Below are 23,404 nucleotides of genomic sequence, written 5' to 3' on the forward strand. Positions count from 1 at the left end.
AATCAAATATGATCCCTAGAATTTTTTTTTTAAAGTCACATATATATTGGGGGCCAGCGTGATAGTAGAGTGGTTAGGGTGTTAGCCTTGCATGTGGCCGACCCAGGTTCAATCCCCAGTATCGCATATGGCCCCCCGAGTACTGCCAGGAGTGATACCTGAGTGCAGAGCCAGGAGTAAGCCCTGAGCACTGCTGGATGTGGCCCTGAAACAAACACCGGCTCCTGCCAGTTCAGGAAGCTATACCTGAACGGCCCCGCCCCCCGCCCTCCCACACCATAATTAAGATCAATTATCAATCAATTGATACTAGGTCGCCAAATCGGTCCTTAAAATAAAAGCATTTGATTTCTAGGCCTGAATTCTAGAGTAAGTGCCTGCAAAGGGCCTACCTCTGTCCCCCAAAGGTAGAGTTGGAGTTTCTGTGTCAAGCCAAGATGGGCAGAGGGAAGCCAACAAGCACTTTGAAAGATGCCCCGGGCCAGGGAAACCAGTGCGCATCTTTGGGACACGTTTCAAAGCTCCTTTGGCTACGCTTTCTCTTTCCCGTCTTTCATTCTGATGAGGGGGGTGATGTGCAGAGCATGGCAGGAAGCACATTGTGTCAATTAAGTGATTCATCCCACGACATCGTCATCAGGGACAGAGGAGGATGGAGGACATTGGGCGGGCTCGAATATAAAGAAAGGCCGGAAGCCCTCTTCCAGTTGGCCTGGGAGCAAGCACCGTCTGCTAACAGACGCGCACGCATGCTCACGGACAAAGGGATCATGGGGGATGAGGGGGCTGCAGCATCTCCATCCCCCAGTCTCATCACCTCCCCTGCTCCATGCCTGTCCGAGGCTTCCGGCACCTCCCAGGGTCAGCATCCTGACAGGTGAGGGGGGGCCCAAAAGGGTCCAGGGCACTCTCTTAGCTCTGACCCGATCCCTCCCCCAAACTATGCTGTGTAGAAAAGGAAGTTACCCCTGATTTTTCTGGTCCCCCTGATTTATGCAGATTTATGCGGGGGGTGGGGTGGGAATCTCCACTGCAGTTTGGCTTTTTCTTCCACTTCTGCTCTTCAAGCTCTTCTTGATGTGCCCCCCTCCCCTTCAGCAGGTCCCTCTGCCTGCGGGGGCAGTTCCTCTCCTCTCCTATGACCGCTCTGCATTCTGGGGGTCCCAGGACCCAGGACTAAGACCCAATTCTTGGTCCCCTAGGAACTCGGGTGTTGGTGGGGCTTCCACAGATGTTCTCACCCTTTTGTCAGCAACAACAGTCTGCAGTGGATTAAGGCCGCCCAGGAGGTGAAAATCTCAGCCTGCTATTTTTAACCTGTTTAAGCGGGCTTGGGCTCAATTGTGCCAAAATGCAATGCTAGCTCGGGGGTGCAGGGGGGGTCCCTTAGTGTGGAAGACCACATGTGCCGCTCTGGCTTTCTTCTAATATAATCCACAATGTATTATCTCCCTCCCCCCTGTAAGTCACAGGACAGTTATTTTTGTTACCCAAACCAAGGCTTCCTACCAGTTCTGACGGCATGCATGTCACTGGGTCCCCACTTTGAAAGGGGTGGAAAAGCATACGCTGACTACATTAGCTGCATGGATACTGTGGAATAAAAATTTGGAGTGTGAAGGGTTAACACTCTGGGTGATGAAGTAGACCCCCCTTGAGTGTTTACAACAAATGTGTTTTCTATCTCCCCTGAAAAAAGAAAAACACTCCTCCAGTAAAGATGAAACAATTGGGTGCCCTTCAATAAAATTTAACACCTGTAATTGATAAGGTCTGCTTTGGGGTGTGGGGGGCGGAAATCTCTCTTAAGCAATTCGGAAGAGTCTTCTTTGACATACACTGGTTGGGGCAAGTCAATATGACTTCCGTCTACTGAGAGATCTCGCCCCACGATGCAGAAAAGAGAGGAACTCGGAAAAACTCCAACGCTGAAACGGTTTCCCACCTGAAGATTTTTGCCAGAATCGGTTCCTGCTTCATGGCAAACTTGCAGTCGTATTGGAAGGCGGCGGGGAAAGGCAGAGAGGTTCTGTGTTTGGGAAGCTCATTTCCCCGCACGCCATCATGAAGTCGGCTAAGGCAGAGCAGGGCTGGGCGCACAGTGCAATGCAGCCGAGCTGGGTGCCCAGTGAAGCTGGGCACACAGTGAAGCAAAATGCAAGTGACAGAGGAGCAGAGTTATGAGTTGTCGGCACGCCCAGGTTGGAAGGCTGCTAGCAAAGAAAGAAACTAGCCCAGTGGATGCCCAGTTTGAAAGGCACGACGGTCTTAAAGCAAGGAAACGGCTGGCGTAGGGTCGTGAAGTAAAGAGACAGAAGTCCCTTGGACTGCTGATAGGAGAGTCAGGCAGAAAGGAGAGCGGAGAGACTGGTCGGCACGTCTATGGGACGGACCAAGCAGATGGATTCTATTACTGGAAACAGGGTGTTGGAGGGGCCATGCTAAAGCCCCAGATTACACGTGTGAAAGGAACCGGAACCTTCCGTAACAGACTCTTGTGCGGAAAGACAGATGGGGGGCCTGGGGGAGGGGTGGGGGGTATCCGGCCGTAGAAGGAGGAGAGAAACTCTCAAGATGCGTTTGACTTCCTTAGCAGGAACTTCCTCACTAACACGCCCTGATCTCCCTGGACCCTCTTCCTTGGCTCTTTCCATGAGACTTCAGGAGACTCCACGGAGCCCGAGAGACCTGGGTCTCAAGTGTTTGCACAAACATATGGGTCCTCTGCAGGAACCATAACCCTTTCCTAGGAAAAAGTGGCTTTCTACCTCTAATTTTGGAAAATGAGAGACTGTTCATTCTAGCTCAAAATCTAAACCAGAGGACGGGAGCCCTCCCACCCTCCCAACAATAATACTACGGATAATAACAACACCAGTAATCAATGAAGGGGCTCCTCAAAGTAAGCCCGTCGGTGCCTGCTTTCTGGGACAGCTCACCTACCTTGTCTGGAGTATTCATCGGCTTCTCTGTGGACCAAATCCTTTACTCGGTTTCCGTAGAGCAGCCTCGATGAATCATGATCAAACGCTTTCAGGGTCTCGCTGGAGCTGTAAGACTTCTGCGTAGGCACTCGACACTCCTCATTGTCCGCCGAGGAATTGGTGTACCGCCGCTCTTTCTCTCGTCTGCTCTTGGTCAGGGAGCAATAAGGCCGGCGCTCTTTGACATCCATTCCTTCCGTGCAAACATCAGACCTGCTGGGCACACGGACGGCTCAGGGGGTAATTCTCTGTGGGCTCTCTGGAAATAGAAAAGGTGGACAGGATGTCAACGGAACAGTCATTACAACACGAGGTTGGCTGCATCCTGCTCAGGCTGAGGAGGGGTTGGGGGTCGGGGGCAGGATGAGGGGAGTCCTCTTCCATCTAGGAGAGGAACCCCTCGCAAGGAACATTTGGGGGATGGCTGTCAGACACTCTGCTTGATCCGCAGTGGAGGATGCATTTGTGGGTACCCACTTTAGCATCTCTGACTTCTCACATCCACCACTGATTTAAGGATCAAAGGTCACGCAGAAGTCATACAAATGGGTCTCCCATGACAGAATATATGTTCTCTCTTACAGCATTTATTTATTTTTGTTTCTTTTTTGGGGGGGCATACTTGGTGGTACTCAGGGCTAGCCCTGGCTTTGTGCTTGGAGCTCGTGGGACCGTGTGTGGTGTCAAGGGTCAAATCCAGGCGAGCTGCAGGCAAGGCAAGTGCTCCACTCGCTGTACTATTGCTCTGGCTCCATTCACAAATAAATTCCTTTTTTTTTTTTTTTTTTTTGCTTTTTGGGTCATACCCAGCAATGCACAGGGGTTACTCCTGGCTCTGCACTCAGGAATTACTCCTGGCGGTGCTCAGGGGACCATATGGGATGCTGGGAATTGAACCCAGGTCAGCCGTGAGCAAGGCAAATGCCTTACCCGCTGTGCTATTGCTCCAGCCCCCTAAATTCCTTTTTTCTTTCCGACCAAAATATACTATTTTTATTTCTCTTTTGATTTTTTTTTGGCTTTTTGGGTCACACCCGGTAAAACACAGGGGTTACTCCTGGCTCTGCACTCAGGAATTACCCCTGGCGGTGCTCAGGGGACTGTATGGGATGCTGAGAATCAAACCTGGGTCGGCCACGTGCAAGGCAAATGCCCTACCCGCTGTGCTATGGCTCCAACCCCTCTTTTGATCTCTTTTGTTAGGCATTGGAGCAAACCAAGCTAACTTACAATGTAAATGCAGTTGCTCTTTTTTTTACAGAGACTTTTCTGCTATAGGGCACTCTTTCCAACGTTTTTAGAACCTGGATGTCTGGAACTGTGGGAAAACATGGAAAGCTGAATTCCCTGCACTCCCCTGTCCCCCACACCCCGTGGCCCTTCCCCTATGCTGCTCAACATATGTTTTTCTTCTCTAGAAAATAGATTTAATTAGTGCCATCCTGCACTGAAGACAATGAGACTGAGGCAGCAGCAACCACAAGCGAGAAGGAATAAAAGTTTTGTCTCTTCATTTAGCAACTGTTTTCCCTGAATCCTCTAGATGGACGGGGGTGGATAGCAAGAACATCCTCATAGCACGAGACCCAGGGCCTTCAGGAGTCCGATGTGAAGGGTCCTTCCCTGTTGCCAGTGGCCTGTCCCCCTGCTCTGGATGTGTTCTCCTTTTTCCTTGTCACCTGAAGCCTCTGGAGGGCTGGTCCTTGTCCCTCTTTATTTGCCTCTTCCCCACTTTTCTCTGCAATATTCACTTCTCGTTGCAGCAATTCAACCATCAACTGAGCCAATCAATGATTCCAGAAGCCCTGGGTCTTCTCTCCAGTGCCCCATCCTTGGGGCTGTGGCTTCCCTTCAGAGACCCTCCTGCCAGCAGAGCACACTTGCAGCCTCCCGGGATTCTCCCTTCCTCCCCAGTTGCCTCAGAACCCCACAAGTCATCAGCGCGCTTCTCACTGAGTCTCACAGCTGATCTCATGCTCCATCTTGCCTCGGCTTCCACCCAAGTGCCAGCACATCTCGATTTATGGCTCACTGTGACAGAGTCTAGATTTTCTCTGGCTAACTGCTACCTCCCAATCCACTAGAGGAAGAGAGGGAAGGAGTCACAGAACTCCAGAGCACTGGTGTAGAAAGACCTGGACAGCTACTTCCCTGTTCACTCTTCCCTGTCACACAGCGAACAGCCAATACATGGTTGGTACCTCACCATTGGATGAGGACCCCACATTTTTGCAACTGAGTTGGATCACGAAGGTACATCAGATCCTTGGGACCAATAGTATAATGGGAAGGCATTTGCCTTAAATGTGGCCAACCTGAGTTTGATCCTCAGTACCCCGAATGGTCTTCTGAGCCCTGCCAGGAGTGATCTCTGAGCACAGAGTCAGGAGTAAGTCCTGTGCACCAACAGGTGTGGCCCAAAACAAAAACAAAAAAGTATATCAAGTCCTCAATGAACCTAGACAGGTCTTGGAAAATGTCTCTTAAAATGAAGTGATGTATCCACCCCATGATCAACATGGCTTCTGTCAAGAGCTTTGGTTAAGATTCTTTTTTTTTTCAAATCAACATCAAAATAAATGTTAATTAAAATAATATTGAGATAATATTATTCAACAACCTGCTGTAATTACTAATATTTTACCTTTCCACAAGATGTATATTCTTGGATTTCAACCTTTTTTTTTCATTAAAATTGTTTTTATTGAATCACTGTGAGATGTAGTCACAAAACTTTCACGATTGTACAGTGTTCCAACAACCATCCCTCTATCGGTGTATATTTCCCACCACTAATATCCCCAATATCCTTCCCGCGTCCCCCTCTCCCACATTCCCCTAGCCCACCCTTATGGCAGGCACTTTTCATCTTACTCTCTTTCTATTTGTGGACCTTACAGTTTGCAAACCAGAACCTGAGAGACTATTGTGTTTGGTCCTCTACCCACTTTCAGCCAGGAGGATTGGTCCACAGTTGGTATTTACTTTGATTTACTTACTTTATCTTTTTTAAAAAATTTTATTGAATAGTTACAAGCTTTCATGTTTGGGTTACAATCTCACAATGATCAAACACTCATCCCTTCACCAGTGCACATTTCCCACCACCAATATTACGGGTATAGCCCCCTTTCCCACCCTCCCCCTGCCTCCATGGCAGACAATATTCCCCATACTCTCTCTCTACGTTTGGGCATTATAGCTTGCAACACAGACACTGAGAGGGCATCATGTTTGGTCCATTATCTACTTTTGGCACACATCTCCTATCCCAACTGGTTCCTCCAGCCATCATTTTCTTAGTGATCCCTTCTCTATTCCATCTGCCTTCTCCCCTTCGCTCATGAAGCAGACTTCCAGCTATGGGGCAGTCCTCCTGCCCTTGTATCTACTGGGCTCTCAACCTTTTTCTTTTTTTCCCCTGATTTAAAAGAAATCCGTGCTCTTCAAGCTGGCATTCTCCCTTGAACACATCTTACTTGCTTGTCTCTGGTACTTTACTTGCTTATTTCCACTTTGAACAAGCCTGTGTTCTCTCCTGAATACACACTTCTTTCTCTCCCCTCAAATCTCTAAAAATAAGTTTCAAGAAAAACTATCTTGCTTCACATATACAAAAATTAGTATTTCTCACTGACCCAATTTTATGAATTCCTCCAGTTTTCTCTTTATAATTCTTTCAATACTTTTAATAGTGATTATATTAATTTTTCTTATTGTAGCTGTCCTTTTTGTTTAAGATAATAATTCATCTCTAGAAATAGTAACAAGAGTCTATTTTTATAAAAGATGATTAATATTTTTTGGGGGGTCACACTCGGCAATGCACAGGGGTCACTCCTGGCTCTGCACTCAGGAATTACCCCTGGCAGTGCTCAGAGGACCATATGGGATGCTGGGAATCAAACCTGGGTCGGCCGGGTACAAGGCAAACACCCTACCTGCTGTACATCACTCCAGCCCCTATACAAGATGATTAAAACAAAAATAAATCAATTAACTCTTTTGATTCCAACAAACTTAAATTGTTTGAGACAGCCATTTATGAAGTGATTACCATGTAGTGAATTATCTTCAATGATTGGAGATAGAGTGACGAATAACAATGTACCTTCCCTTATGAGTTTATATTTAGTAGATTAGTTAATATGTTTGAATCCAGTGGACTCTGGTTTCTCAATCAGTATTGATCGCTTTTTAGAAAAGACCATATAGACTTTCATATATAAATGATCATCCAAAAGCTTTTAATTGAACAGGTATTATAATTCAAACAGTTTTAGAAAACGAGCTTTGGGATTTGGAATAATTATCAAAGTTCCATTTCTTGCCTGAAGGTGACATTTATTTTAAAATAAGCCTTGCTATATATACACATATGTATGCATTTTTGTACTTTTAAAATGGACTGCTTGAAGCAAAGGAGCACTATATCTTCCCCTGCTGTAATTTAGCTTCCTTTAGTTCGACCAGGTCCCATCTCCTGTTTCTGTAAATAAAGTTTGACTGGAAGACAGCACAGGCCTTTATTTACATATTGCCTTGGGCTGATCTAATCAAACAAGATACCACTGGGTAGTTCAATAGAGATCCTAGTGGATAAAATTATGTTTTACAAAAGGTTGTGTTGAAATCTTAACTCCCAGTACCCAGGAAAGTGACTTCTCTGGATATCTTTGTAGATGATACAAATATCATTGTAAATGATACAATGATATTTGATTATCATGGGTTCCCTGAGTAGCATCTTTAGAAGATACAGGAGTAGGATATTTGGGTAGAGACACTTGTACACACTAGAGAGGAGGCCACGTAAGAGATGGAGTGATGAGCCATGGCATGCCCAACGCTGGGGTGACCGCCAAATGAGGAGAGACAGAGGGAAGAGATTCTTCTCTATAACCTCAGAAGGAGCAGGGCCCGTACCTTCCTTTTCAAACTTCTTATACTTGTAAATAAAAAATTAAATTTCTGCTTTGGTTCTGTGTTTTTGGGATGTCAGTGATCAAAACTAAGTTTTCACACATCTCACACCAAGCCTCAGCCTCAGTCAACATCTGTTGTTTTAAGCAGTCAAGTTGTGGTTATTTGTTATGGTGGTTCCAGGAAGCTAACGCAGAGACCTGAGAACCTTCGAAGTCTGAAATGCTATCTGGCCCTTAATAGAAAAAAACTGGGCAAAGTGTGAGTTTGAGAATACATTCAATACTTCCATTGTCTCTTCGTATCTTTGAATGTAAAACTTTGAATATAATATTATCTTAGTTACCCAGAGATAGTGTGCTGGGTAAGGAGCTTGCCTTGCATGCAGCCAACCTGGATTTGATTCCCCAGAACCCCTCTGCACCTCACTAGGAGTGATCACTCAAAATGGAGCTAGGAACAAATTTTGGGCAAAGGTAGGCATGGCCCTAAACAAAACAAAATGAAACAAAACAAAACAAAAATCTCTGCTACATGAAAATCCATGCTTTAATTTTATAAGCTTTCAAATTAGATAATCAATAAGTTCTTTAAAGCATAATACTGTGAGCACATATCATGACCAATAAATACACATCCTCACACTGCTACCAACGTGTATATATCAATACCAATCCAATGCTAATAAGTTGGTAATGAAAGTGTAATCACACATATCCTGTTTTAGAACAGGATTTTAGAACACCCATAACACCAAGCATCTGAGTTTTCTTCGTGAAAGAATTTTAAAGAGCTTGATAAGTCAAGCTATCGTATTCAAATGTGCCATCAAAGACAAAGACATTCTGATCTCAGGGAGTACAAACAATAAAAATTCCTTGCATCTGTCTCTCCACATTGGCCCATAGTTGGAGCTCTTCCATGATCTAATCGACACTATAATGTTTGCGTGTGATGGAGATCAATGGGGTCAACAAGACTTCAAAAAGGCGGTTTTGCACGTTATCCACCACAGTCGAGGCTGAAGATGAGAAGGGTGAAAAAATGCAGCTGCTTAAGTGATGCTAAATTGTGACGCCCTTTGATGATGACTCCACAGTTTGGACAAGGAAGCAGGTCAGTGCGTGGAGACTCAGCAGAAAGCTCTTTAATGAACAAGACCTTCGCTGCCTCAGTGAGCAAGCTCTTTGCAAGCAGAAGAAAAGCAATTAGAAAAAGATTGACCTAAAACTTTGGATGAATTGTCCTCAGCAAGTACACAACAATATCAAGCTCATTGGGTGAAATTTTATTAGTTTCTTGAAGTGCAGCAGGTATGGCATTTGCCTTGCACACGGCCGACCTCGGTTCGATTCCTCCATCCCACTCAGAGAGGTTGGCAAGATACTAAGAGTATCTTGCCCGCATAGCAGAGCCTAGCAAGTTACCTGTGGCGTGGCGTAATCGATATGCCAAAAACAGTATCAACAAGTCTCACAATGGGGATGTTACTGATGCCCGCTCGAGCAAATCCATGAACAAAGGGACAACAGTGCTATAATGTTACAGTGCTCTTGAAAAACAGTGCAGCTACAAGCCATAAGAGGCCTCTGGACCACTAGGCTGGTTTTCAAAGGCTTTGCTCGTTTTATTTAGTTTTTCCTTCTTAGTCTCAAGCAAAGTACATGAATGAATGAATGAACTAGAAGGTCATCCAAGGACTTGGTGGCATTCGGCTGCTTAAACTCTCTATTCAGATACAACATTAAAAATGGGTTTTGAAGCTTGGAGAGACAACTTTACATGAATGCAGTTTCATAAGGGGCGGCTAATTCCAAAGAAATGTTTTTAGCCATACCTTTAGAGATGAACCTGATTATATATATATACACATATATATACATATATATGTATATATATTTTTTATTGGGGGGCCCCAAGAATTTCTCAGGGGGTCAGGGGCCCTCCTGGTGATGCTAGTGAACAACCAATTAACTCTGGCAGTGCTCAGGGGCCCCCAAGGTCTAACCAGGCAATGCTTAGAGGATCATGTGGTTACAGGGATTGAATCAGAGTTAGATCAAACCAAAGTAACCTCTGTACTGCAGAGCAATATGATCTTAATAGAAATCTGTGTAGTTTTAAAAATCATTGATACCAACAATTTGTATCTAATGTTTGTAAACATCCATAAGCTTCCCTGTCTATCTAGTAATTAAGAATATTTTTAAAAACATACAATTAATAGACTCCTGTGCTACTCTACTACAATACCCTCAAAAGTGAAGATGGCCTTTTAGACCTTCAGATATACCTTTCAGACTTATCCGTTAATCACATTTCATTACCAGAAATGTAAAAGGAAGCTTTCAGGGAAGAGGAACAAATGACACTATTAGCAATACAGTTAAACATATACGGCATCTTTTCTTATTATTAAATCTCCCTAAAAGACAGCTGTTTGGCTGGAGAAATAGTAATGGGGCTAAGGTGCTTTCCTTGTATGTGGCCAACCCCAGTTCAATCCGTGGCACCTTAAGGTACACCAGCCATGGCTGGGAGTGAGCCCTGAGCACAGAGTCCAGCCCAGCCCAGAGCACTGCTGTGGGATGGCCGCTACCCCGCCTTCTCACAAACAGAACAGGAAAACAGATGTCTTTCTAAATTAAATGAGCATTACATATGTCTCACCACATTGAAATATAATACTCAGGCAGATAGAGAGCTGCTCACACAGAAATCATAACAATGTATTGGGACATTTCCAGCATATGGGCTAGTGAAATGTACTGCAACTGTAGCACAAATGGAGGAGAGAAATACAAGTTTACTCTTCTAAAGCTTCCTACCAGGTGTGAAGTAGTATGATATAACATAAAGGAAGGCTGGGATCTATGAAGGATGTACATCTTAAACCCTAAACTGACCATTAAAATAACAGTTACACCTAATCACACCAACAAAAGAAGGAACAGGATCATAAAAAATTAAATTAATCTGAAGAAGGCAGAAGAAGAGGAACAAAGAACACAGAGTACAGAGGCAAAAACAAATACACTGCAAGATAGGATACAGAAACTCAACTAAGCCCATAATCACATTAAACATAAATTATATAAACACTGCACCCAGTTGGAGGGATTTTCATGTTCGAGTATATAGAGGACTGTAGGCTGCTTTCAAGAAACATGTTTAATTATAAGGACACAAATTAGTTAAAAGGAAATCGATAGGAAAAGAGAACTCTAATCATGCCAATGATCATATTAAATATAAATGATCCACAACACACACACCAATGAAAAGGCAGAGCTTGTCACACTGATTAAAATAACAAAGCAAAACCAGACCAGCAATACCTGGTGAATACCTACAGCAATGCCAATGATTTGCTGAATCTACCTCTGTTGACAGGGAATTCGGGGGAGGGCGGGGGGGGGGGGGGTCATTCATTTCTTAATATGCATATTGCTTGCCACAGATGCTGGGCATGCAGAGAGGCCCTGGGGATGGAGAGATAAACAAAAGCCTAATGCTTGTCCTCTTTTACTGTAAAAGAGGAGAGAAAATGCAAACTGTACAAATAAATATACACTGGAACTATAAATATGTGGCGGTTGGAGCAACAGTACAGCAGGTAGTATGTTTGCCTTGCATGCAGCCAACCCCAGTTCAATCCCCAAAGGTTGACTCGGGTTCAGTGCCCAGCACCCTGTATGGTCTCTCAAGCACCTCCAGGAGTGATCATTTAGTGGAGAGCCAGGTGTAAGTCCTGGTCACTGTTGGCTGTCTGTGCCCCCCCCCCCCCCAATAAATAAATAAAATATAAACATGCTATCGGGAGAGAAAAGTAAAAGGTGGGTGTATTTGAGACTGGGATCACCACCTTGAAATGACACCCAAGCTGAGGTCTGCACAAAACGTAGAACCTAGCCTAGTTTCCATATTTATATGTTACAACAAATGAGTTTCCAGTAGATTGCCCAGGCTGAAAGAAGCATCTATTAACTACCCTGGAGGCACGGAGGGTTTGGGGGCCAGAACCAAAATGGGCTGTGGAGATTAGGCATGAGAAGATACCATGGGGAGGGCAAGGGCTCAGTGTGGCGTTTTACAGGACTGGATCACAAGTCTCAGCCATATTCTACCCATGCTGGGTAACCACAGAGGGTTTATACTGGGCGCTGACCCGACCAACTTACAGGGCAAAGGCTCCTGGGTGGAACACGAAGAAGGTCAAATTCTGGAGCAGAAGCAGGTACATTGGGAGGCAGATTTTTGGCCTAAGTCCAAGCTGAAGGGCTATCACAAGAACAACAGATGAGATACGGGACACGGGTGCTGGGAAATGGACACTGGTGGAGGGATGGGTGTTGGAACCCTGGATGGCTGAAACCTAATCATGAACAGCTTTGTAAGGTGTTTATTGAGTCACAGTGACTCAATAAAAATAAATCTTGAAAATAAAATGAGATAAAATCAAAACAACAGATGAAGTGAAGGAGCCCGCAGTGCATGCTGAAGAGGAAGAGGTGAAAGAGTTTAATGGTGAAGACCAAGGATGAGATGAAAGGAGAGTGAGAGAGAGGAAAGAGAAGGGTTGGAGGAGGTGGGTGAGGGGGATGATCCACTGAGGCTCGGAACAGGAGGTTCCCACAAAATACCCCCCACCCCTACTCTGCTACTCTTTCACTTCCAACACAACTGAACAGTAATATTTGTCCTCTGTGAAACTTACAAAGCACAAATCAACTAAAATTGACTGACCATCCTCATATTTTGATGTTTCACCCCTTTTTGGACTTTTTTCCTGAGTACATTTGCATGTCTATGTGTCTATGACAATATGAGTGCCACTTATATATTTATTATAATGATTTCATGACCCATTTTCACTTACTGTACTACGAACATTTTCATGTGAACAAAGATCGAGCTATGTCCTCATTTTATAAGTAATAAATAGAAGGTGGTTATTTAAAAATGCAAAAGCATTCTTCATGCTCTATCAAAGGCAGCACATATGCCAACTTAGATAATGAAACAAATAAGAGTGATATATTAAAATAGCTAACTGAATAAGTGTGACTACTAGAAAATTTTTAATTAGAAATTATATAGAACAGTGCCTGAGGCCAGAAGAAAAGTGGCTTAAATCTCATTGAATCATTAAAAATTCTTTCAAACTATGTATGTGCAGAAGGAACCAGAAACTGAAATGATCACACACATACACACACACACACATACACACACACATACACAAAAGAAACAGAAAGAGAAACATATGGATCATCAGGCTAATGTACCCACTAATACAAAGTGGCAATATTGTCTATGACTTAAATAAAGCTAGTCACTTGAAAGAGAATGTGAATTGTTATTTTTCCTGATAAAAATTAGGGACAATAGGAACAGAAGAGCAGTATATACCAATATAGTTTGACTGTCTTCAGTAGCAAGGGTACGGTCATTTTAGGGAGAGAAATGCCACTTCATACTTGGAATAGATGAGACAAAGACACCAAGAATCCGATCAAGCTGAGCCAACACAGCCGTCCCAGCTTGCAGGCCTCTGGGGGAAGGTGTACATCTGATCTCCCAATTCACCTGCCTGCCGGATCAGCCGATGTGCACCTATGCATCCACCCATTGTCATGATGGCTGAGGACGAAGCCCGGAAGGAGAAGCCACCGCTGTGTCTAGATGTGTCTCATCACCAACCAGGCCTCTGAACGCTGTGCCAGCACCACTGTCTGCTTCCAAGAGAACAATCAAAGGAACAGTGACATGTCCTGATGATACGGTAGTAACCGAATGGCCCTGGATGCTCATGGCTAAAAACAACCGAACAGACAACTTTGATTTCACTCTAGAGTACTGCTGCGATTGAACGTCTTTCTACCTTCACACAAACGTACCCACCTCTGAGGCGGTGCCAGCCACGGTCACACACAAATAACATAACCCTCTGTGTAGTCTAACCCTTTGCCAGGTTTGGATGTTTTACATGTGGCATTTGGATCCTTCACAAGAGCTCATTTGTGTTTCTGACACCTTTTACTGATGAGAAAACAAGATCAATACATGCAGATTTTTGACTCAGACAACCCTTGAGTTGTCAGGCGAAATAGCTTCTCCTAAGCTTCTCTTCCAATTATTTGTGAACACTGCTTAACTTTTACATCTGTGTTGTGTCAACTCCAGATTCAAATCTTGAGATGGATGAGAGACAAATAAACAAGCCTTCTCAACAGCTTGAAAACAATGGCAGCTATGTCACAGAAGGGATGCAGTGACTGTTGGGAAACTGTGTACCTGGAGCCGCTTCCTGAAAGGGCTGATTTCTCTTAAGTGCCGGGCAGATTCCTCTCCTGAGGAGTGGACGTAAAAGCTCCTTGATGAATTATTAATTTGAATCTTGATTATTTATCGAGTGCTTAAGATACACCAGGTGCTTTACATATATGACCTCACTTAATCCTCACAGCATCCTGGCTGGGGAAGAATTATAAACTCCATTGTCACCCGTGAGAACTCCAGTCAGAGAGATATCAGTGAGGTGCCTGAGGTTCCAAGGTTACAGCGTCAGGATGGAGCCCAACTGAATTCAAATTCAAATAAAGGTATTACATTTATTTCAAATCTGCCTGCTTCTTAATTGCTAGACCATACATCCTGATCTTTAATAATAAAGGAGATTTAAGCAAGACAATAGTTGCCACAAAGGAGAGAGTTAGAGAAATGGCAGCTAAATTTGACAAACCACATCAAGATGTCAACAGACCCAGTATTAACCGACCCAGTGAAAACCGTTGCCATGTTGAAAATACCACGATTTTTGGTATTTTCATTTTCACAGTCCTGGGAGGCAGAGGTGAAGGGCAAGTAAAATGTAAGTGAAGAATGAGAAAGGTGTAAAAATCAAAGACCAAGATGAAAAAAGAAAGTCTACTGGGAACATTTTTCCAACTTTCAGCAGTGAAAGACAAGGCAGAAGTAAATGAGACCTCATGGAGACATTATCTGCTCATCAAAGGATGAGCCCCAGTTCCTAGGGTTTGTCCAGCATCTCTCTGGCTAAGTTAGAACAGGAGAGTATCCCTTGTGTGATGGCAGGCATACTCCCTGGGAAGTTGTATGCTCACATTTCCCTAATTAAGTGCACCTCCCCAGTTGGTTTCCAAGGCTGGAGAGCTGACTTCTACCCCAGGCTTAAGGCACTGCCTGCACAGAGGCTCAGAGATTGGCTCATAGAGAGACATGTGACCTAACACTGGCCATTCAGAATGCGCCAGGACATTTGATAAAAAACAATAGGGACTTGCTTCCTCTGAATCAGGGAGAGTGATTCACTGAGGCATGGTTCCTCTAAGACAAAAATGTGAAGACGTTTATATTATGGCCACTATGTGGAGAGAGCTTTACATTCCCATCAATGGTGGGAAACTTCTCCTTCACACTCAGGCAATCCTTTCTTCCTTCCTCCCTTCCTCCCTCCATCCCTCTCTCCATCCCTCCCTTCCTCAAAGGGGACAAAGAAAAAGCAAAGTTTTCAAGTATCTAGATGGAGGAGAGAACTGCATGAAATAAAACAATAGAAAGGCATGACACCCCTCTCGTTTCATTTTGATGGAGATTCTTTGGTGTGGATGCTGTCTCAGTGCAATTTTGATTTGCATTGCCCTGACCATCAGTGACACTGGATTTATATATATATATATATATATATATATATATATATATATATATATATGTAAGAACCTGATACTGAACATCAGTGAAACAAAAGCAAGCATGATCAGCTTGGTGGTAGAAACTCTAGCTCCACTGCAATCTCTACCTGAAACGTATTCTCTTGGCTATTTCCCTCCTGGATAAATCTGTGCTCTCTATTGAACACATCTCTCGTGCTATCTCTCTTTCTCTCTCTCTCTCTCTCACTCTTTCCCCCCTTTCTCTCGCTCTCCCCATTATTTCTCTTAAGTAAATTTCTCTAAATAAAAACTATTTAAAAATAAAATCTAGTTCCACCATTTGTGATGTATGTGAATTATGACCTTATATAAGTTACTTAAGCTCTCTGAGATTCAGTTTCCTATAATTAGTTAAACCAATTAATTATTTGGGGGCAGGCTGGAGCCACACCCTGCAGCGCTCAGGGGCTCTGCATGGCTGTGCTCAGGGATCAAGTGTGAATCTGCGGACAAAATCGGGGTCATCTGCATGCAAGGGAGCACCTTCTTCCACTGTACTAGCCCTCCCACCCCACCTATATTTGATTTTAATATGCACATGGCAATCTCTTTTCTAGGGAGGTACCACGAAGGTGACACAGGACCAAGTTCTAAAAGACTTTAGCACTGGATTAAAAGCAATGTCCAACATCCCCGAAGAAAGTCAGCATTACCAGTCACGAGGCTCAGTAATCTGAAAAAGTTGGGGTGGAGAGAAGTCAAAGAGACGCTCCAAGTTTGTTCCTATGAAGAGGAAAGCAGGAGCTTGACATCTGCAGTGGCTAAAAATGTGAATGGGATCTAGGACTTGCCTGAGTGGATGCAGAAACACGCTGTCTGCAAACAAGGAAACTCAAAACAGTTCCCACCCCACTAATTCCAGAAAACGATTTCATTGTTGAGTATGGTGCAAAGAATTCTGTCGGAGGAAGCACAGGGCCAGGTGGGAGGATTTTCTAGGGGGCCCAGAGGCCGAGGCAGCAGCCACGGTGTGGAGGAACTATGTGAGGGTTATTTTAGTAACAACGAGGTGGAGATCTGATGACTACCCACAAGTATTTGGAGAATAAAGGCTAACTGCGGTTATTCATGCCTCGTCACCCACAGGCGAAATCACTATCATAAACATACTCTCTGTGCGGTCCACCAGATCATTTTCATCACAGTCTGAAAAGCACCAAAATGGCCCAAAGGCACCTTCCTCCCAGCGCTCAGATAGCAGGAAATTCTTTTGTGAAGTAGAGGGAAGACCCTTGCTCACTCAGCTCCTCCCCAGGTAGGGCAGAGGGAGCAGTGGACGGAGAGAGGTCCAATGGCCCCTCCTTCAAGTAGGGTCACTCCATTCCGGATTGCTCTGGCTTCAGTCCAAGGATCCTAGTGGCCCAAAGACCTGGGACATGCTCTTAGCTCGCTGGGTTGGGGATAGGAGCCAAGTCCGACGCTTAGGGGCTATTATTCCTGGTTCTCTGCTCAGCACCGGAAGGAGCTTCTGGAACCACAGGGGGTGCAGGGGAGTGAAACTGGTTGGCCATGTTAACCCTTGTACTATCTCTCTGGCCCTAGGAATCTTAAGGGTGTGGACAAAAGAACCAGCATGTTCTGAGTGGGTCTAGTCAGCAATATGAATCTTTAGGAACAATTCACTTCTTTGCCAGAGTATCTGTCTTCTGGGGTGTTTACTGGGTGAAACCTATTTCCCTTCAAGTCCATTCACTTCAAGTCACGTATCCACATGTTTGCCTGGGTGCCAGCTTGGACTGAGGTATACTGGTTCTTCATCTCCTGGATAGGTTCAACACCTTTGAATGTGCACACGTGTAGAATACATGCCAGAATTACAACCTGGTCTAAATGCTGCCAGAGCATCGATTTCCCCAACATGTTACAGTATAAAGACAAACATGTGCAGAATTGATAAAGGTTTACCTCAAAGTGTATGAGCCGGGTATTCAAGGCCCAGGAGCAGGTCTACCTACCTCTTCAGAGGAAGCCCACTAAGAGTGGGGGTCTACAGCCCAGGATCCCTGCTCAGAGTTGCTGGGAATACTTCAACAACCCCTCTGCTAACCACAAGCCCAAAAGCTCTGGTTGAAACAGCCCAACCAAGAACATTTTCTTTCTTGCTGTGTGTGGGGAGTTAGAATCTGAGGGTGGGGCTGAACTGGACCTTGGTGGTAGACTGATGTGTCGCCCTCTCAGAGGACTCTGGTTCTCTCAGTGTTCTTCCCAACCACCAAGAGAAAGCAGGTACAAAGACAGTGCCACCATGGATGGAGAAATTCTGTTTCGTGGCCTTCCGCCGAAAGGTCTGCCAAGGGCAAGGGCAGGACCTCAGCTACCACCTTTCATACCTCGATGATGTATTCTAGACAACCGTTAAGGACCACACTTTCAAGGGACGCTAATAAACTGTGGCCACACAGTAAACCTTAAACCACCACATCAATTTGGGGTCAGCGGATCTCGACTCTGGGTCTTGAAAGAAAAGCCAGACTAAAACACGGCCGTTACTTTTGACCAAAGGTGATCCAATTTTGACAAGGATTGACTCTGCCCCACAAATCATTTCACTTCCTTATTCATCTCATAAAATAGCTCAGATATCAGCGAAGTGTTTGGGTTCTACTTCATCTGGCCAGAAGGACTGTCAAATGAGCTGGGACCTCCTCCAATGAGCATTTCCAGACATTCCCTTCGGCGTTTGCACCAGTCACCTAATCTGGGACGGTGGCATTTCTACAACTGGGACATATATGATTCAAATGCCCATTTAATTTTTGCTCCCTCTACTTCTAACTACCTGTAGGGGGGCCAATTAATGCTGATGACAGTCATTACTCTGCATAAAGGACACCTGTCACCTATGACAGAATGAACCTTTGAGCCCAATTTCACAGGGGTCCCCAGGAAGTGAAGAACTATATGCTTCCTCCTCCTCCATATTTTTCTTTTTAGGATCCTAGATTGCATTCCTCTCCCCTGTACCAGCCCCCCTCCCCCCTCCCTTCCTACTCGCTACTGTCCTGGGTACAGACGTCTATAATGGTGAACAGAACACATTATCAACAGAAAGATTTCCATGATTATTTCTGGAAAATAGCCGCATAGTGTTGGATTATTTCTACGATTTAGAGTAGTAAACATATAATGTGGAATATATTTTAATTGCTGTGATGTAAATGAGACTTTGGGGTCATGTTACAGAGTGTTAACTGAAAGATCCAGCTATGACTTTAGTATGCCTGCCGGCCTTTTAAATTGTTATGGGAAATTGCAGCATTCAATTGAGTAGGTTCAACACGGAGCTCCCCTAAGGCTTATTACAGTTTGGCAACATGATGCCAATTTCAACTAATGTACATAATGCCTTTTGCCTCTCGTGCTTTATCCACAGAACCTTTGTTGCGTGTACAACTTCAAACCCACGGAGCACTAAATAGATGAAGAGCCGCCTAACACAGGGAGTTTATCATGATGTTATTCGGCAGAGGGTCTCCGAGAGGGGGCGGCAACACTAAGATGGGGGTTAGAAAAATCAGGAGGATCAGAATATAGGTCCAATAATAAAATACACAGAAAAAGTTGGAATTACGAGAAGGTCACCTCCCATAAAAATATTTGGTTCAACTCTCCATAAGAAAAGCATCCAGCAAGTTGGGGAGACGGAGCAAGTGCAGGGTCCATGACTGGCCTGTACAAGGCCCCCAGCTTGCATTTGCTGGTACCACGAGGGTCCCTGAGCACTGAAGGGAAGAGACCTGGAGCACTACCAGACCTTAACACCAGATTGCCAAGCTGTGAACTGAACTGTACCAAAGTACAGGGCCGGGTACCATTAAGAGCACCCCCATCTCCCCATTCTAACCCAGCACCCCTGTGTGTGACCCCTATTGAAAACCAAAATGCATCCAGACAACCTGACTCTAGAAAGTTCTAAGCAGCAAACATCTAGAAGATGTGCTTATGATCCTACGAGCCTAATAAAATATGTAACCATTTGCAAACACTTTCAGAGATGCTCTGCTAGTTGTGAAAACTTGGTCCCAGGAGCAGTAGCCATTCTAATTGGAACGTGGATTTCTACTATAAGGGTGGCTCAATGCCATGCCAGGGAGGAATCCAGGGCATCTTCTCGCCTCTCCTTGGGTGTGTGAAAGCCGGGGCTATCTAACTTGTGGTACAAAAGAGATCTGGCCAGCTGGCTCCCTACTGCCTGACGAGCAGAAGCTTGGCTCCCCCAGACCCTCTCTCATGGGTAGATTCTGCAGAATCCTTCACAGATGGGGCAGGAAAGATGGTCTCCATTGAACCACATTTAGTTCGTCTCATAACCACCCCCTATCCGGCTTGAATCTTACCTACTTTGATCAGCTATGCAAAATTCGGTGGATGTTAACAATGACAAATACCTCGCCTCTGACTATTAATAAACTACATAGCTAAGAATGTTTTGTCGAACAAACTTCCCTCCAAGCCTTACAATCAGTCATGAAATAGGTGCCGTTGTGGTGTCTCAATGTTTTTTTGTGATGGCTATCTCTCCCAGACCACGTACAAAAGACTTGGTCTGGACACTTACTCATTTGAAGGGAGCTGTTTTGCCTCGGAAGGCCAAGGCTGAAAGGCAGAACACGACAGTTGCAGAAGCAAAGGAAGGCGATGGGGAATGAGAAGGCAGGCAAAAAGCTAACGTCTTGTTGCAAAAGTGGATAAACGATGACTAAAATGCCAGAGAATGGAAGAGTACTGAAAATATAGATTGTGAACAATAAATCGCTTCCACGTCCCCGTGGAGAGCTCACTGGAATTGAACATGTTATTGGTCTGATCGCACCTAATTTTAGAGTTCAGCAACCCCTCCACCACAGAGCTCCACAGACTTGGAAATATTTTGGCGGTGCAGTGAAAGAAATAAAAGACTCCAAGCAACGTGGAAAACTCATCCACCATTATGAGACCGTTATTCCTACCGGAAATCGATGCCTCAAAGCCATCTGGGTGAATTGCACTCTTTCCCCCTCCAGCCTGTCAGGACTTGTATTTTGTGAACAGTTGACTGCCCTGGGCAGGTGCTGTCTCTGCTTGAAATGCAGAGCGCTCCTGGGCCGCTCAGTTAACAGGTTCCAGCTGTTTCTGCAACTGGCCAGCCAATGGCGTTGGCTTTTACTCATCACTGCGTTCCTCACCGGGACAAACTGGTTTTCTGGATGCCAGGGCCAATCAACCCGAGTCTTGGAGGCACCGATATCAACATCCCCCGACAAAAGGATGGCAGTATGGCAGAATGATTCATGGTACACAGGCCAACGCATGGCGTGGGCCAGTGACCGGGGGGCGGGGGCTATCACAGATGCACACCAACCCACAGGCTCTCTGGTCTGTGTCCACGAACACCAGGAACCCCAAACGCAGTTTGAAGCGCTGATGTTCCTTCCTGCCCCGGGGTGAACACTTTCTGATCATGGCAGGTTGAGATACAGGAGAAGCTGTTTAACCGACTCCTCATGCTTTTCCCCACTTCAGAACAGTGGGCCGGCTCACAGTAGGGGGAACCCCATACAAAAACAAACTGACAGTTTATCTAGAAAATCTCCTCTGAAGTACTTTGTGCTCTGCACATAGTTGGCTCTCAGTAATCAACATTTCCTGATTTACATCCACGCTGTGGGCCCCCGCATCCAGAGGAGACCAGATCACTCACTTAAATAGAGAGGAAAAAGATTACCTTGAAAAAGATAATATCGGATTGTCTTCAGGCTATCTCTCACTCTCCTCTTCCATGGAGTTCATTTGTGTATCTTTTTCCCCCCTCACTTGCTGGTCCCCTAGAGAGTCTTCCCAGTCCACTTCAAATTTTCCTCTTCAAGAGGGGGAATGTGACTCTTCTTAGGGCAAAACTGTATCTACAAAAGCAGCCTGGTCCCCTTATGATCATGCACTGTGTATCCATGTTAAAAAAGAACAAGTCATCCCATTAAAAAGAAAGCCATTAAAAATGACCGCATACAGTTAACCTGAGGATTCTACAGTCGTGGGGTGTTGAGAATATTGCAAACAGTGACTGCAGGGAATTTCCTGTCGGCAGCTAAAACACACTAGACACTCACATGTTGGGTCTGATTTAATCTCCATAACAGGTCTATGGTCTGGGTTGTTATTTTATCTATTTATCATTTTCTGTTTCAATGAGCCCTGTTTTATGGATAAGGAAATGTAGATTCTGAGAAAGTGAGCTACGCATCCACATAAAGTTGTATCACTGCTTAAGTCAAAAGTACGGGCTCAATTCCGGATCTGTACAACAAGATTCTGTGTACTGGACCATGGACTGTGTTAATCCATGCAGTCACATTACGCAAAATCAAATGGATCATTCAATTCTTGTGTCTTTCCACAAGCGCTTCAGAGACGAAGGTGATCGGGGGCAGAAGTAAGAGACGCACAGCTCTTAGGCAATGATATTGTTCAGTGGGCTTTGGTAAAACTCTGAAATCAGAGAGTGCCAATGAGCACTGAGTCAGCACTCCATCCTGAACCAATGTGAGCAATCGCAGGGTGGAAAAGGTAGACTGGCAAACATGAGAGGGCGGGCAAATCAGGTCAGCTAATAATGTTCCAGCTACGTTGTGATGAAAAGCACATGTGCAAATTAATTTCAACGAGATCACAGTATGTCAATGAGAGACCGTGTCTACCTAGGGTGGCTGGCAGAATTTATGGAAGAAGTCAGTTTCCTAAGTGAAATTAAGATAGGTTTCCATCACTGAAAATGCTACAATTCACATAACTAATCACCCATAAAACCTATTACAAACAAACACGAGGAAAAACTCAAAAAGCACATAAGAGTGATGAAATTTCCACCTCGATGACTTATCAAGTGAGATACATCAAAACTCAACTGAGCTGGAAAAATGACAGACACAGAAGAAAGGTTGAGGGTGATATGTGGTCAGGAGTAACCATTAGTCAGAGGGATGCTTCTTGGTACACGGCTGCTTCAGGTGCTCAGAACTACAAGCTCCGTGCTCTGTGCCCAAGGGGCTCTTATTAACCCAGAAATCTGAAAGTGTGCTTCCCAAGGCAGCCCTCTCAAGAGAAAAATGCACTTGTCGGAGGAACAGTTTTCTCTCCAAACCTCAAGCCAGTCCTGGCTAGCCTTCTGTTTTAGAATTAGATAAAATACAAATTTATCACATGTTTCCAGAACAGTCTCTTGGCTTCCGGTTTTATATCTTCTTTTATCACTGCTTCGGGCTCGCTATAAATGAATGACGTTTCCAGTTAACTTTTTCAAGGAAAGAGCGCCTTGTGAAACAGGACAATAGTGCAGATGTAAAGAAAACCAGGACTTTGGGGGTGGCTTATGTCTGCCTCGTGGGGAGAAGGCGGGGCTTGATCCCTAGCACTTGCAATAACAAGAAAGGGAAAAGGGCCGGAGCAATAGTACACAACACGTAAGGTGCTTGCCTTGCACGCAGTCTACTGAGTTTGATTTCCAGCACCAGATGGGGTCTCCTGAGCTGTGCCATGGGTCACTCTTGAGCGGAGAGCCAGGAATAGTCCCTGAGCACCTTTAGGTATGACACAAATTTCTTCCTCCTCCACAGCCCATACTAAGAAAATAGAAAAGTCCTTGTTGCAGATGAACGAGCATCATGTTACCTATTGGACTTTCAGAACAGCGGCAATGGGACCGCAATCAAAGCAAAGCTATCTCGTAGGGAGTCAGACTCTCCCACAAACAGAAGTGCTCACTCTCATTTTACAAGGGGACTCAAA

At 44.8% G+C, this 23,404-nt stretch overlaps 1 protein-coding gene across 5 annotated transcripts in view; it reads right to left on the reverse strand.

Moving 5' to 3' along the window:
* TENM3 (teneurin transmembrane protein 3) overlaps positions 1-23,404 on the reverse strand; it is a 1,301,134-nt gene that overhangs the window by 459,801 nt on the left and 817,929 nt on the right. For all 5 annotated transcript variants that reach the window (XM_055131945.1, XM_055131963.1, XM_055131957.1 and 2 more), the window contains one exon: positions 2,944-3,243. In XM_055131945.1, the coding sequence (XP_054987920.1) occupies positions 2,944-3,175 (232 nt within the window). In that variant the 5' untranslated portion in view covers positions 3,176-3,243. The remainder of the gene's footprint in view (positions 1-2,943; positions 3,244-23,404) is intronic.

The sequence above is a fragment of the Sorex araneus genome, chromosome 1, assembly GCF_027595985.1.
Source record: "Sorex araneus isolate mSorAra2 chromosome 1, mSorAra2.pri, whole genome shotgun sequence".
NCBI lineage: Eukaryota > Metazoa > Chordata > Mammalia > Eulipotyphla > Soricidae > Sorex > Sorex araneus.